The 14,724-nt window shown below is 45.2% G+C and overlaps 3 protein-coding genes and 1 non-coding gene across 5 annotated transcripts; 2 read left to right on the top strand and 2 right to left on the bottom strand.

Moving 5' to 3' along the window:
* Positions 1-3,028: 3,028 nt before the first annotated feature.
* Positions 3,029-5,995, top strand: LOC115683859 (expansin-A6-like). The gene is made up of 3 exons (XM_030608494.2): positions 3,029-3,273; positions 3,600-3,918; positions 5,180-5,995. Exons 1-3 carry the CDS (start codon positions 3,120-3,122, stop codon positions 5,487-5,489), a joined length of 783 nt encoding a protein of 260 aa, XP_030464354.1. The 5' UTR covers positions 3,029-3,119; the 3' UTR covers positions 5,490-5,995.
* A 1,608-nt stretch (positions 5,996-7,603) lies between these two features.
* Positions 7,604-12,388, bottom strand: LOC115683751 (factor of DNA methylation 4-like). Of its 2 annotated transcripts, XM_030608351.2 has the most exons (8): positions 12,218-12,387; positions 10,525-11,496; positions 10,265-10,446; positions 9,783-9,851; positions 9,372-9,659; positions 8,912-9,121; positions 8,212-8,441; positions 7,604-7,889 (listed from the first exon to the last, which is right to left on the bottom strand). In XM_030608351.2, the coding sequence occupies exons 2-7, from the start codon at positions 11,486-11,488 to the stop codon at positions 8,214-8,216; spliced, it is 1,941 nt and encodes a 646-aa protein (XP_030464211.2). In that variant the 5' UTR covers positions 11,489-11,496; positions 12,218-12,387; the 3' UTR covers positions 7,604-7,889; positions 8,212-8,213. The 2 variants fall into 2 exon arrangements, with proteins under 2 accessions (XP_030464211.2, XP_056165286.1); XM_056309311.1 differs by lacking the exon at positions 7,604-7,889 and having other exon boundaries at positions 8,201-8,441; positions 12,218-12,388.
* Positions 12,389-12,651: 263 nt separating this feature from the next.
* On the bottom strand, positions 12,652-12,724 carry TRNAK-UUU (transfer RNA lysine (anticodon UUU)). Its single transcript has one exon. It is a non-coding gene; the product is annotated as a tRNA-Lys (tRNA).
* Positions 12,725-13,236: 512 nt separating this feature from the next.
* On the top strand, positions 13,237-13,924 carry LOC115683763 (flowering-promoting factor 1-like protein 2). The gene has a single exon (XM_030608371.2). The coding sequence runs from the start codon at positions 13,271-13,273 to the stop codon at positions 13,667-13,669; it is 399 nt and encodes a 132-aa protein (XP_030464231.1). The 5' UTR covers positions 13,237-13,270; the 3' UTR covers positions 13,670-13,924.
* The last annotated feature ends 800 nt before the right edge of the window (positions 13,925-14,724 follow it).

Below are 14,724 nucleotides of genomic sequence, written 5' to 3'. Positions count from 1 at the left end.
AAAACACACCCCCCTCGTTCTCAGTTCAGACGCGGTTTCCCTGCACTTACGCCCGTCCCCTCCCCCCCTCTTACTTTGTATTCCAACTTTGGCCCCTTTTCTTGAGGCCCTTTGCAGGCACAAACATCCCAACCCCACTTCTTTTCTTTACCGTGAAACCGCGCGCGTTGACAAAATTGCAGAGGCACTTCCGCGATCGGCATCCGATGCCCATCTGTCTCGCACCCGAAAACACCACGCCCACAAAAAAAGAAAGTCCATTTTCCCCTTAAATCTGCTACGAAGACACGCACATTTAATGATTGTCGAGCTAGGGCTGCGTAAAGAGAAGGCATCGACGGCTTACCGAAAACACGCTTAATCGATTCGTGCGAGCGAGAAGGTGGGGGGGGAGTCTTTTAGGACAGTAGCGAGTGGCTCGAGATTTGTTACGGGGCCGCTGATTACGGGGATTTTGGAGGGGGGTGGGCGGGCGTCGGGTCCCGCCGAGCACCGCACGTTGGATGCTCCGGTCTCCCCTCTCGATGGTGAGTGTCGTCTAGCTGTAGTTTTCGGCAGGCCACGACTCACGTTGTTGTCGTCGTCATCGTCGTCGTCGCGCGTCGTTTGGTTGGGTTTGCTACTACTTCTCGTTTTAATTTTTTTTTTGGGGGGCGGTGGCGGAGGACTGGATTCGGATCTCGTTGGACACATGACCCATGAAATCTTCTGATGGACCCGGGAATTATTTCGCCCTTTAACGTCCATCACCGCCGCTGTTCACGCCACGACTCCCGATTGACCCCAAAGGCGCGGCACGTCCACGCTTTTAAGCCCTTTGAATCCTCTACAAAATTCGTTACGTAATTGTTTCGATTGACGAGGATTTATTATTATTTATCTATCTATTTATTTATTTTCGCGGGACGTTCTTATTTTTTTCCTAGGTATGAAATTAATTTGTGGGTAGACTTTCATTTAGGAAGATGTGGGATCTAATATTTGTGGGTCTCTAATGTCTATTTAGTGGGGGTGGGGATCTAAGTTATGCCAATTTCACTTTTACGGAGCGGGTGCTTTAACTTTCTTTCTTTCTTTCTTTTTCCGTGCGATAAGCAAAAAGTGGTACACCCGGCATTTTGCATGCGTTCCCCGAAATGACCCCTGGCGACGTCACTTGGCCTCGGCACCGCTCCGTCATGCGCCGAGGTCGTTGGTGTCCATCCGCCTAGCGCCCAAATCTTTACGAATATTCTCGAAGATGTATTGAATATTTAGCAGCGCGATGTCTTTCTATTTTTTTCCTCGAGGTAAAAAATATTGATTTTTTCAGCTGCTAAAAAACCTTCTTGCTAAGGCCTTAATTCTGGTTTTCTTTTCCCATCTCTATACATGTCGATCATGTAATTGAGTGTTGAGAAGCTTGATCGTGCGTCGGAGTCTTTCGGCTCATATGATTTGTAGTATTGGATCAATGTCTCGTTAAGGCACATTCAAGCGTGCCAATGTGACTGACGATATGGTAATTTGCATGTTAAAGTACAAAAGTTAATGAGAAATTACTATAATTAGTTTTACAAGCAATACAAGTTTGCTTCCAAACTTTCGATAGATGCACAATACCCTCCAAACTTTCGTTTTGTTACCGTCGTTTTTTTTTTTTTCATCAGCATGCGCAATGCACATGACTCACGGAGGAGGGTAAAAGTACATTTTCATCTCATTCTTTTTCAAGGAAAACTCTCTTTTTACCACTACTTGATGTAAAAATCGAAGAAACGGAGAAAATGGGAGCAAACTAAATTAACTAATACTTCGACATTAGAAAAAATAAGTACCGTTTATCGTTTAATATTATAAAGATCCGATAAATATACTTCGCCTCTCTCACTCGCAATTGACCCGCTCCTCATCTTTTTAATTCCCGTTTTTACCTTCACTCTTTCCTTCTGCTAACTCTTTCGAGCTTTTTTTCTTTTCCTCTCTCTTTTTTTCACCCTTATTAATCTGAATTCAGGTCATTTCTTTCATTTTTTCATCCTCAATGTTAAAAAGTAACTAGGCCGGTGATCACATCAAAGCGATGAAAAGTCTCGAACATTTAATCACACCTTAATATTACCATCAGTAAAAAAAAAGAATGAGAAGACACGTTGCACTCTGCCAGGAGGGCCTGAATCACCACCCGGGGTCCCCCATTCAATAAGGGAAGCAGGAAGGACGCTTTTCAATTTACTACGGGGCCCGTTCGACCCCCCCAAAATATAAATAAATAAAAATTTACTATGGGGGTCCCACCCGAATCCCGCATTACGATTTTTCCTTTTCTTTTTTTTGTTTTCCTTTTAATAAAACGGAATTACGGGGAGTTGGAACGTGGTAGTTATTACAAATAATAAGCCGGAAATTTTCGAAAGTGATCCGGATCGACTCGCTTGATCTGTTCAGACGCTCATATATGCACGGTGTCATTTGTTTCAACATGGTCAATACTCGTATTTCAAGGGCTTTTTATGCATACGAATTTTAGAAAAAACGATACGCGCGCGCGCGGAAAAAAAAGGTAAAAAAGTAGATGGTAAAACAAAAAGCATATTTTGCCGGCATAGAAGCTATCGAATGTAAAGATATGAAAAATGACTCGCGATCCGGGTCGTCGTCGGCTATATTCGTGTTATATCCTGATTACGACACGACAGGACACGGACACGATTAACGTGGCACAGCAGGACTTGGAGTCCGGTGTGCACCAACCTTATGTATGACATTAGGTTTTACATTTGATGTAAATACATCACCCATTACTTTCTGTCCCGAATAAGCGCAGGGCAATAACACAAAAACAGCTACTAATGTTGAGCAGTCCTGGGAAAAGTGAGAAAAGAAAAGAGAAGAAAAAGAGAACCCTAGTGGAGATAGGGAAGGGGAGGAGACAAGGGCAGTTCCGTAAATTCCGAGCAAACTGCGGCCCCCCCGCCCAAACACAGACCATCTCCATAAGTAGTAGCCCCACCCTCTCTTCACCTTCGCACACTTCACTCCATACACGCACACACGCACACGCACTGTCTCTCTCTCTCTCTCTCTCTCTAGTGTCTCTCTTTCTCTCTCTACTGCGCTTGAAGCGAGGGGAAGAGAGAATGGCTCCGGCGAGCGCGGTGTTCGCGGCTTCCCTCATCTCGTTCTCGCTAATGTGGCTCGCCCACGCCAGGATCCCCGGCGTCTACTCCGGCGGCTCCTGGCAGACCGCCCACGCCACCTTCTACGGCGGCTCCGACGCCTCCGGCACCATGGGTAACCCCTCCCACTCCCCACCCACCCCCGGCATTGTTCGCCCCCGAGCAATGCCGGTCATTAGAGTTCCTCAAAACTCATTAACACATACGGAACCGGAATTTGGCACATTGAACCGGTAAAGGAATTGGACCGAGAACAGGACCGTCCGGTTCAACCGAAGTCCGGTCCGGTTCCGGAGATTCCGCTAACGTTGGCGTCTCGATGTGTGACGTTTAGTACAGTGTTTGAACAGAGCGGAGCGGATGATGTTAAACCCGTTAAAATTACTCTCGTTTTCGCTTTGAGATCTGCCTGTTCACTTCGCTCGTGGGAAAATGTTGCAGGCGGGGCCTGCGGGTACGGGAACTTGTACAGCCAGGGCTACGGCGTGAACACGGCGGCGCTGAGCACGGCGCTGTTCAACAACGGGCTGAGCTGCGGGGCGTGCTTCGAGATTAAGTGCTCGGACGACCCCAGGTGGTGCCACTCCGGGAGCCCCTCCATCTTCGTCACCGCCACCAACTTCTGCCCCCCGAACTACGCCCTCCCCAACGACAACGGCGGGTGGTGCAACCCTCCCCGCCCCCACTTCGACCTCGCCATGCCCATGTTCCTCAAGATCGCCGAGTACCGCGCCGGCATCGTCCCCGTCTCTTACCGCCGGTGAGATTCCGTCCCATCCTCTGTTTTACGGTTCAGTTTGGTCGTCAGTCGGCGGGTCCGACTTTCGTTATGCCGATATTTGCCTAGTCAAAGGAGTAGCGTGCGCAATTACTGCAAATGTACTTACCAGCATGCGTCAAGACACGCTAGGACTTAGGCGTTGAACTTTGTGATCATTAATGGGGAACTCTGTGCACACCATCGCGTGCCCGTGACACTTGAAATGAAAAGGGGTTGCTAGAACAGCATGAGATCTGTACCTTTGTTGAAGAATGTGGCTCCACCGAGAGTTTAAGCAAGCATTCGGAGTATGGTGAGAACTGTAGACAGATTAATGTTGGGGGTTAGTCAGTAATTACTTACACAGAGAGAGAGAGAGAAAGAGACGTGTTCAAAGCTTCTCTTGTGAGTAGCGACATAATGCAGGTTTGTCGGTACAAAGCATTTAACCAGTTGAAAAGTGTACGAGGTTAACGGGAATTCTATCGACTCTAGATTAACTTAATTAAGCGGTTTTTTCTATGGGGAAGGTGATTGGTTTGTGCTGTATGTATGTTGGTTGGATTCTGGCGCGTGCCTTTAATGCTCTTCGTTGTCAAACCGTCGGCGGAGGTTCCCATCCTCAGTCAGTTCAGTTCACCAAAGTGACCCTCATCCTTCCCCCTTATTTACCACCTCCTCTACCGAACTAACGCTCCGTTCCGTTTGAGACATGCAGTTAGTTAGTTGGAGATCGGTCTTTTGTTTTCTGGGGAGGCATGTTGGAGACGGTTTGGTATGTTCTGCGGTCATTTGTGCCGATGGACATCCAATCCAATGCCTTCTTTTGGGACCCCTCCCCTTTTGGTCGTGTCTCTTTCGGTGTTTTTGTTCTTGCTCCTTTTGTCCCTTCAATTTAGTAAATGGCCGTAAGCTAAGCCCGTGTTTTCATATGACAGAGCATAGCTCCATACCAAACAGACTCTTATTATATTTGCAACTTTTTCTCTGTTGAATATTCAAAACTCGAACCTTCTGCCTCAAAAGAGAAAGACCCCCTTTTTTAGTATCGGAGGCATCAAAGTTCAAACGAGTAAATTGGACTTATACGAAGACCCATAATGCATGGCAGTGTGGTTTGACCGTACAGTCAACGACAGGCACTGTGATCGTGCCAGGGTTTTGTGTGAAAACGAGTTGCTTGATTCGTGGACTAGTGAGAAAAAGCTGGCTCCAGCAAATGACTGACATGCCCTTGCTGTCTTGGACGTGAATTGCGCAGGGTGCCGTGCCGGAAGCGAGGCGGGATCAGGTTCACCATCAACGGGTTCCGTTACTTCAACCTGGTGCTGATCTCGAACGTGGCGGGGGCCGGGGACATCGTGCGGGTGAGCGTGAAGGGGACGAGGACCGGGTGGATGAGCATGAGCCGCAACTGGGGCCAGAACTGGCAGTCCAACGGCGTGCTGGTCGGTCAGTCGCTCTCCTTCCGCGTCACCGCCAGCGACCGGCGCTCCTCCACCTCCTGGAACATCGTCCCCGCCGGCTGGCAGTTCGGTCAGACCTTCACCGGCAAGAACTTCAGGGTCTGAGAGTTCACCGGTTGGGCCCCCACCCCCAAGGATGGCGCCATTTTCACACTCTCGTTCAGAAGATGCCCTGTTCCCATTTTTCTTTGTTTTTCTGTTTAACTCGAAAAAGGTGTTGGGGAATGTAAAAGTGAACAGACGGTCAGTAGACTCCTTTTTTGACTTTTTGATTGGTGGGTCTTTTTTGGTTTCTGCTTTTTCAAAAAAAATTTGGGGGGGGGCTGAATCGCTGAGCGAGTGGGGGGATTGTTTGGTAGTGAAAGTTAGAAGAGAGCCTCAAGGCTGACGAGGCGGCTGCATGCAGCCCGCAGCCTTTATGGCACCTAAGTTCTACCAGTAGACCAGTAGCAGTAATGCTCGAGCAAGTTTGAGTATATGTATTTATAATTCATATAATATATGTGATAGGTTATATATATCTTTATCTACATTATGTAACCAGCAAGTGTAATGTACTCAAATCTATAGTTGAATTTGGAATGCAATTTGGTTTGCCTCGTCCTCCTCCACCACCACTGTCCTTTTAGTGCTCTTTTCTATCTTTTGGAGTCTTATGCAATGATGTCTGTCCCGCCACGTATCTGTTCATCTGCCAATACCCCGCAACACACACTTGAAGGTCTCGTTGAACGTAGATGTCGAATAGGGGCAACTTATCAGCAAGGCGAGATTATTTTCTGTTTGAGGTTTTTGCGTGTGTAGAATTTACTAGGAGCGTTCTTGGATACTACATTGCATATCTGCATGTAGTATTTCGATAGAAAACAGAATGAGGCTGGAATATGGAAAAGATACTTGGCCTTAAGAAATTCAGAGTACAGGAAGGATATGGAGAAATAAAAGGATGGGGATTGTAAAAATTATTTCTTCGAGAATTATTGCTGTTATAATTACATTTCAATCAAAGAAATTCCAACAGGGTCACATCGGGAGAAGGACCAAAGACATCGACGAGAGGGAACCCAAAGTTAGCACATGGGTTGTGGGGTCGGGTCCCTCCTAAATGCTTTTCTTCACATGTGAAAGTGTCCAATTTTCTTCCGCATCCTCTTCCTTTTTTCCCCGTTCAAAAGGGGACAAAACGCCTTCGGATTCCCACATTGGATGCCCCCTCGGCCTCAACTCCGTACTCTCTTTCACCTTTCCCCCACTATTTCCCTCGTCCTTATCCCTTTTTTTTCCCCCGCGGTCAATTTAGTTTGGCGAACCAACCGAATCCAGCTTTCATTCGCCTAATCAAAGAATAATGACACAAATAATTTTCAAACTTTAATTCAATATGCAACGTAGTTTTTGAACTTCTAATTTATTTAATGTGATCTCTAAATTTTAGCTCAGACCCTCATATACGCACGCTGTCGTTCGTTTCAACACGTCGATCCTCATATCTCAACACTTTTTATGAATAAGAATTTAGGAAATCGATACCCGCGTAAAAATAAAAAAAAAGAGTAGATGGTAAAATGAAAAAACACATTTGCTGGTATAAAATGAAAAACACACTTGGCTCAGAAACATTGCATATATTTCTACCACAACACCAACAAACACACATGGTAGTTCGAGTCTTATATTATTCTTGCAAGATGCATCCCGGTTGATTTTGCTCCAACTTCTTCAAGAGAAGGAAACCATTTATTGTGCCTCGTCTTCGGCACAGCACAACCAGCATCCCACGCATCAACGTGTTCGGTGCAGTATCGTCGAATGCTCTTGTTGCTAGTTCCCGTTAAGTCTGTCTTCCCACCATTCTTGATAGCATGATTTCTGGCCATCCTGATAGTGTGCCCATGTCACACTACAAGACATGAGGAAATTCCTTTACGGCTTTTAGTGGATTGCGAAATTTATCGGCCAAGACGAAACTCCATATAATTTTAGAAACACGACAACCAAAGAAAAATAGGATTTTTAGGATTCCCAAGCAGAGCTACGCAGGCCGCACTCAGTATTCACAATCCCACACCTTCCAATGTAGCAAGATGAGCATTATCTGAAAAACCATAGCCAGAAGCCACTCGTTCCTAAACAACTTATTGAGATCATTACGACCAGATATGACACAAAAACTAAGAGAACACAGCCATACCATCATCCGCAGAGAATTTGCTTGTGGGTTTGCACATAGCAAACGATGCAGCTATGATAGTCATTGATAGAGAGGAATCAAATTGTAAATACACCTCATAAAGTCAAAGGGAAGATTGTTTTTTCCCCTTTTAGTCTAATTGAAGGGAACGGCAAGTACGTCTACTTCAAATGGCCTAATTCTACTCCTAGAATCTACCTCCAGTCAGCTTTAGAAATCAAGTATCAGTACTCAACAACTGCATCATGAGATGTGTTTCCGCAACAAGTAGGATGATGAAGATGCCAAACTCCCCACCTGAGTACCTTAAGAGTCTGCATCCAGCAAAAGCACCGTTAAAATGGAATGCATGTTCATAACAATGCCCATACAAGTGTCTGTGCTTGCAGAACACGCAGGCTTAGCAAGCCAAACATTTTGTTAAACAGGCACGTACACTATCGATCATTGATTCATTAATACTCCAAAAGAGTGTCCAGCTTTATTTGGGGGGAAGGAAAGTAATAGTAAAAAATATCGCACCGCTACAACATCTTTATGAACTTATGTACGCCATAGGTGAACAACTTTCAATGTAACTCAAGCTGCAGATGCTCTGCGAATACCCATTCTTTATTGCTACCGAAAAATTTGTACCTCTAATTTCTCTTCTTCCGGGGTTTCCATTGCTTGAGAAGGTAAGCAACTCCCTCTTTAAGAGATGCTTTTCTTCCTTCTCTAAAATGCCACAGCTCGGGCACGATGTACCTGCCACTGCCATTGTACTCATTCAGCTCTTCGATGGCCTTTGATACTGCCTTGAAGACCTCATCACCGTACTCATCCTTAAGGGCTTTTAGCTTTTCATCTTCTTCATCTATAATTTCCTGTGGAGCCAAATGACAAAGAGACTTTGAGAATTAGGAGAGACACCAATATGAACAGAAAAGGATTCTACACTAGAATACGTAAAAATCAGTCCGGGTTAACAAGGAACACAGTACAAAATGCATCAGCCAACTTTCATTTGTGAAATAACAGCGCTTGCCTTGAACCCATGACATCAAACTAATCAAACTGAAATGCAAACATGAATTAGTAGAGGCACCTATTCATTGCAACTCTTCTATTGGGTGACAAAAGATCATTCTTGGTGTGTGAAATAAAGTTGATTCGAAAAAAGCACCAACTCTTCCGAAGAACAGCTAACTATTAGAATGAAACATCGTAAAGAGCATAGAGTCCATTAATGTACAAGAATGCAGAAGAATGTTCATCGACATAAACTTGGTTTAAATATTGGTAACAATGTTATGTAAGAGAAATGCTGGCAACATTAGTTGGGCGCAAAGTGTACCTTGCGATGCTCTCCATCTGTTATGCCCTTAAAGGGGTACCATTCAGGATCTCTGAGATGGTCTTCCCACTTAGAACAGAGCATAATGGCCTTTTCATTTGCTTCTTCCGCGGCAAATTTTCTTTTTGCTGCTATGAGGAACGGCTTGCTGTCAAGTTCTCCCATCCTTTTGACCCCAATCATGGCACGACTTGTATTATTCCTCAATGTCTGTAGATCAACGAAATTATCATTTCTGGCAGCTCAAAATTCATTATCAGATCAAACGGTTGACATTTTTGGAAACGGGCAAATCGATGTGTATTATATTTGCTTTCGAACTGTTTACATGTCCAGCGCAGTAAGTTATGCCTCGAAGTGAAAACAAATGCACACACAAAAAGGTCCATGATAAAGATCCATCATCGTTCAATGCACACCATACATGCCTGAATTACGGATAAGGAAATAAAGTAATTACTTTAATCAGCTCCTTGCGAGCATCCTGCAATTCGTCATTGGTCTTCCGCTCCTTAACAATGAGCGTTTGACTAAGTTCTTCATTGAACTCCATCTCTTCTTCCTTTTCCTTTAAGCTTTCCTCAATCTCCTTCATCTTCTGTTTGAGGTCCACGTCTTCATCATCCTCCATGTGTTTCATAACTTGCAGAGCGCCTCTCATGCGCTCAATCTCCAATTCCAACGATTGTTTATCATCGAGTTTTCTTTCAAGCTCAAAAATTTTCCTGTGAAGTTTCTCCTTTTCGCTCTGCCATTAATAGCAACGCAGAAGTTTAGAAACTATTGAGCCAATACAGGTCTAGCTATTGCTTAAGCAGTCAAAAGTAAAAAAAAAAAAATACAGAAAGAAAGAAGGCAAGCAAGCAAGCACCTTCTGATCTTCTGCCAGCCTCATGAAATTATTGTCCACCTTCTGCTGCTCCAAAAATGCCCTTTCAACCTGAAACCAGTTTAACTTGAGTTCTTCTGTGGCAGCGCTAAAAGATTTACTTCTCCATTCCTTTTAGTGGGGTTGGTTGTGTTTTCTTTTGTTCTTTTGTTCTTTTTTATTTCCTGGTTTCTTTTTATAGACATCACAGGTTATGAGAGCCTTTGATGGTTTATTTCCCACTTCCCTTACCAATCTAGTCAATTACAAGTACTTTCTATATATTTCGAAGCATTCAGTTTCTCATTTGATACACAAAAGGAATGCTTATAATGGAGGTAACTTCTTCAATTGTTATTTGATGTTTAGACATAATGAGATCTTGTTACATGATATTTTTGGTCATATATCAACTGCACTGACCATTTCTGAAGTCTATGCTCAAGCTGAAGATGGATAAAGAACATATAGATGACACTTCATACCATTTCCCTATCATGTCTAAGCTTTGCCCTCTTGCCTTCATTTTGAAACTCTCGCAATTCCAACTCTTGTTCCCGCTGCTGAAGCTTGCGTTTTTGAGCTTGCAAATGCAGCGTCACGTTGTCATGCTCCAGGTATATCTTCTCAAGATTATTCCGGGCATTCTGCTGCATCTTTTTTATTTCTAGCAAAAAGGAAAAGAAAGAGTCAGTTCATTAGACAATTCTTTGCTAGTACTCATTTCCCAAAAAATACATTATACCTTCATTATGAGCCCTCAGCATTTCATCCTTTTGTGTCACTAAATTGTCGAGAGAATGCTTTGTTTCATTGTACTTGCTCTCCATCTCTAGAAGTCGCGAACTCTTGATCTCCAACGTCTTCTGTAAGTCAGCAACAAGCATTGACCGTTTGCGTTGTTCTTCAGCCTCTTTATCAGACAAAGTTCGCAAGTGCCCTTTCTTTCTAAGGTGGTCTCCCAGTATGCCTTTTGAATAGTAATCATCATCATATGCCAACCAACCAAACGGCTTGTCTCCCCTGTCCTTAGAGACATAAAAGTCCCTCCTCCCACGGCGCTCAGTCTCATAACTTTTCTCAAAAGCTATCGCATTACAGAAGCCCACCCAGTCCTTATTAAACTCAACAACTGCTAGTCCCGAATGACCCTGGTAGTTCCACAAGGGCTGCACCCTCACAGGGTTGAATCCTTTCTTTTCCAACTCCTCCCTGAGTTTGGTACCACTCTCTCCAACAAATCTTCCATCCTTAACTTCAGTCTTAATGTTCGCAATTACACCCATCCAGGGCCAGACAAACTGCTGATCGTTCTTAGCTGAAGAGAGTCTTAACTGCTGATCGTTCTTAGCCGAAGAGAGTCTCAACTGCTGATCGTTCTTAGCCGAAGACAGTCCTATGTTGGTGGAATCTTCGGCATTAACTTTCCTAGAGAAGTGCTTTCTAAGGTATCTCTCCAACGCCAAGTGCTTGCCAATCTCCTTTGTACTAATCCCCTTCGAGTCCTTAGAAATGCGCGAGGCGTGCTTTAAAAGATCTTCATAACAATAGTCACGCCTTTGTGCACTTCTGCAGAAAGGGCACTTATAAAGAGAATCAGAAACATTAATCCTAATCGAACGTCCTTTCAATTCTTGATAATATCGATCTTCATACTCCTCCAGCTCAGACCTCCTTTTTCTTGTTCCTTTGTCTTCTCTGCGGGACATTTTCGTTCCTACACATGAAAGAGAAAATGAAAAGACAAAATCAAGATGAGCATCGTCTAAGAAAACAGGCCACTCATTTCTAAACTTCTCGAAATGATTTCAAACAGATACGACACAACAACTAAGAGAAGACAGCGAGACAGTCATCTGCTGAGGATTTGCCTGTGAGTTTGCCCAAAGCAAACATTTTAGCTATGATGATCTATGACAGAAACAAATCAAATTGATTGGTCATTCCATTTTCCCGTCACTGATTACCCTGATAATGCACAGACTAAACTCCTAACGAAATCCTTCGAGCAACAACACCAGGACAACAAAGGACAAAAATCGGGCCACCTTAACAAGGAAACATGCACAGCCACCATGGTGGGGCAAATGCTTTCCCACAATTCATCGGGAGGCAAACCGAACGCCACCACGAGTCAGCCTTACGTAAGGAAAACGAACAAAATTACTTCCTTTCCTTCTTTAGAGAATCAAACGGCGGCGCACGTGACTCAAACACAATCTACAACAAAAATCCATCGAACGCAACCTATCTCGCCTCGTCGCTTGGAGGCATACACAGGTGCTCGCCAGGCCAAGCGAGCCGCGAAACCCTAAACCCACGGGCCAGACGCTACGCCGAAGCGCAAACGGATCGGCGTCGCGCGCGCCGCTGCCCCGAAGAGAACGGGGAGCGACGGAAATGGAACGAGAACGAGAAGAATCGAGCAGGATGAGTACCTCGGAACGTGATGAGGCGAACGAGACGAGGGACGAAGGAGAAAAAGGGAGCTCCGGCGAGAGAAACGCAGAGCGCGATCGTCGTTCTTCCCTGCGATTGGTCAGGCGCTGGACGTCCGCGATATACGCATTTGAAGAAACCTCATGCTTTTTTCCGCACTTTGCCGTTTCGGGAATTGGCGTCCCCGACTCCCGCGACTGGGTTTTAACGAGGTACTCGCTCCGCTGTAGAGTTCGGTGGACCGAGGGGAAGGTAGAATGGGATGGTGGGCCCGTACTGTGGATTTCGTGGGCCTACGATGCAATTGGTTGGAAGAGGAGAAGAGGAGAGAGGGGTTCTTGGTCCCAATCGCCACGTGAGCAAAATGCCACGTCGGAAAGTAAAACAAAAAACAAAAAAAAAAGACTCAAAACAATTAAGAATTTGATTATCCCGCCGTCTGTGGGAATCGAACCCACGACCACATGGTTAAAAGCCATGCGCTCTACCGGCTGAGCTAAGACGGCTTTGCTGTAGATTATTAAGTGCCTATAATTGAGATTCAATGATAAATCCGCGGACCAGTCTCCAATCTAAACAGAGAAAATAGGGTCGCGTGTTATTTCGACAACTAAAGTCCATGTACGGATTGAGTACATCCATTACAGCAAATCTAAGTATGGTTTGCGTCTCTTCGAACCCTCTTCGGCATATGAGCACTGCTGCTAGCTTCCTCCGTGTACAAATCCCAACGAGACATTGCCCCAAGTCCTACTAGGTGTGTCTCTCAACTTTTAATTAGATCTCACTGTTACCTCAGGTTTAAGGATGATTCTCGGGGTATGCAGATCGTCGTCTCTACTCTCATTACCAGTTGAAAACAATCTCTGACAACCTTACCCTTAGTACGATTTAACAAATATTTCAAAGCTTCGCTAGCTATATAAACAGACAAAATCAATAATCTCCACAGTCCACGGTCTTCTGCCCACTTCAAACGCGTTGTCCTTCTCTCCTTCTCATATCAACAGTACTCTCTCCCTCCCTCTCTCTCTCTCTCTGTAGAACGCCGGATGTCCGGAGTGTGGCTCTTCAACAAGAACGGCGTGGCTCGGCTGATCCCGAACCCGACGCGGGAATCCTTCGAGCGGAGGGAGCCGCACCACCCGGGCACCGCGACCGCCCCCGGCGCCCGGCCCAGGGTCCTGGTCTACGTCCCCGCCAACCACGTGATCAGGTCCCACGCGGAGCTCGAGCAGCGGCTGGGCGAGCTCGGCTGGACCCGCTACCACAACGCGGCCACCGCGAAGCCCGACCTGATCCAATTCCACAAGTCCGACCGGTCGGCTCACTTGATCTCTCTCCCCAGGGACTTCGCCAACCTCAAGACCCTCCACATGTACGACATCGTCGTCAAGAACCGATCCTTCTTCGAAGTCCGCGACCCTGAAAATGTTGCACCATCCGTTTAGCCCAGCCAGTAGTAGCTAAGCTAGTTTCTTGGTGACAACGTAATTACTTTCAGCAGGATTAACACACCAATTATGTAGCGAACACAAAGGAGCAAATTAAGAGCTATATCATCAGTCCTAATCACAGTGTTTTACTGATAGTGTCCTGTATGCAGTTTTAGGGCATAGAGAGGTGCGGACATGAATAAAGTCATCGGTATTGTAAGCTAAAGGTTGAAATGCATGGGGCTGATGCTTCGTTATTATTTTGGGGTTGATGGTATCGCCAACTTTCCATGGGTTCGATGTGTGCTTTTCTTGTTTTCTAGATGGTTACAGGACCGACCGTGACTCATTTTGACGTCACCGTTTGCTCGTTTATTTCTGCAAGCACGCCTTCCCATAATTGTAAGGATATATAATTAGCTGCGTGGCCTCTGCCCAACTACAAGTGAATGTTATTGATGGTGCTAATCATAAGAGAGATTTGGCTTTCACGAATAGACTAATATTTCGTCACATGAAAAGCATATGGGAAATCGCAATAGTAGTAGTAACCGGTCTTCGCCACGAGAAATTTCTTCTTAAAGAGATTCATTCTCGCCGAGATAAAAGCTACTAAACACTACCTACATTGGAGGTGAGCATGATCCGGGTGGGCGGTCTGGGTGGGCGATTCCCACCCTAGAACCGGAAATCGCCCGCTAAGGACCGGTTCCGAAAAATTAGAATCAGAAACCGCTCGTTGGTTCCATGGATCCACCCGGGAACCGGTTCCACTAGCCAAGAACGAAGATGGAAAGACGGAGACAGAGACGGAGATGGAGAGTCGAAGACAGTGAGGTGAGTATCGTCCGAGAAGAGTGAGAGAGTGAGAGTGAGCGTGAGATAAAAGCAAAAGAAGGTGTTTCTCGGCTCAATATGAGACTATGAACATCAAGTGAGTTAGGTTTAATTTAAGGATTTATGATTTTTCTCTTTTTAAAAATATTAAATATATATTATATATTATATTTATTATTATATTACCGGTCCGGTTCGGATACGCGGACGGGCGGTTTCATGTCTGGAACTGG

This window comes from Syzygium oleosum, unplaced genomic scaffold (assembly GCF_021117445.2).
Source record: "Syzygium oleosum isolate NSW1041296 unplaced genomic scaffold, Sole_v2.1 Sole_v2.03, whole genome shotgun sequence".
Taxonomy (NCBI): Eukaryota; Viridiplantae; Streptophyta; class Magnoliopsida; order Myrtales; family Myrtaceae; genus Syzygium; species Syzygium oleosum.
This window is presented reverse-complemented; position numbering and strand designations above follow the sequence as displayed.

Bases quoted from the DNA above. Each gene is read 5' to 3' on its own strand.
- LOC115683859 (XM_030608494.2), top strand. From the start codon at position 3,120: ATGGCTCCGGCGAGCGCGGTGTTCGCGGCTTCCCTCATCTCGTTCTCG. The intron at 3,274-3,599 runs GTAACCCCTCCC...AAAATGTTGCAG, and splicing joins CGACGCCTCCGGCACCATGG to GCGGGGCCTGCGGGTACGGG. The intron at 3,919-5,179 runs GTGAGATTCCGT...TGAATTGCGCAG, and splicing joins GTCCCCGTCTCTTACCGCCG to GGTGCCGTGCCGGAAGCGAG.
- LOC115683751 (XM_056309311.1), bottom strand. From the start codon at position 11,488: ATGTCCCGCAGAGAAGACAAAGGAACAAGAAAAAGGAGGTCTGAGCTG. The intron at 9,660-9,782 runs GTGCTTGCTTGC...TATTAATGGCAG, and splicing joins GGCTGGCAGAAGATCAGAAG to AGCGAAAAGGAGAAACTTCA. The intron at 9,122-9,371 runs GTAATTACTTTA...GTTGATCTACAG, and splicing joins CTCGCAAGGAGCTGATTAAA to ACATTGAGGAATAATACAAG.
- LOC115683763 (XM_030608371.2), top strand. From the start codon at position 13,271: ATGTCCGGAGTGTGGCTCTTCAACAAGAACGGCGTGGCTCGGCTGATC.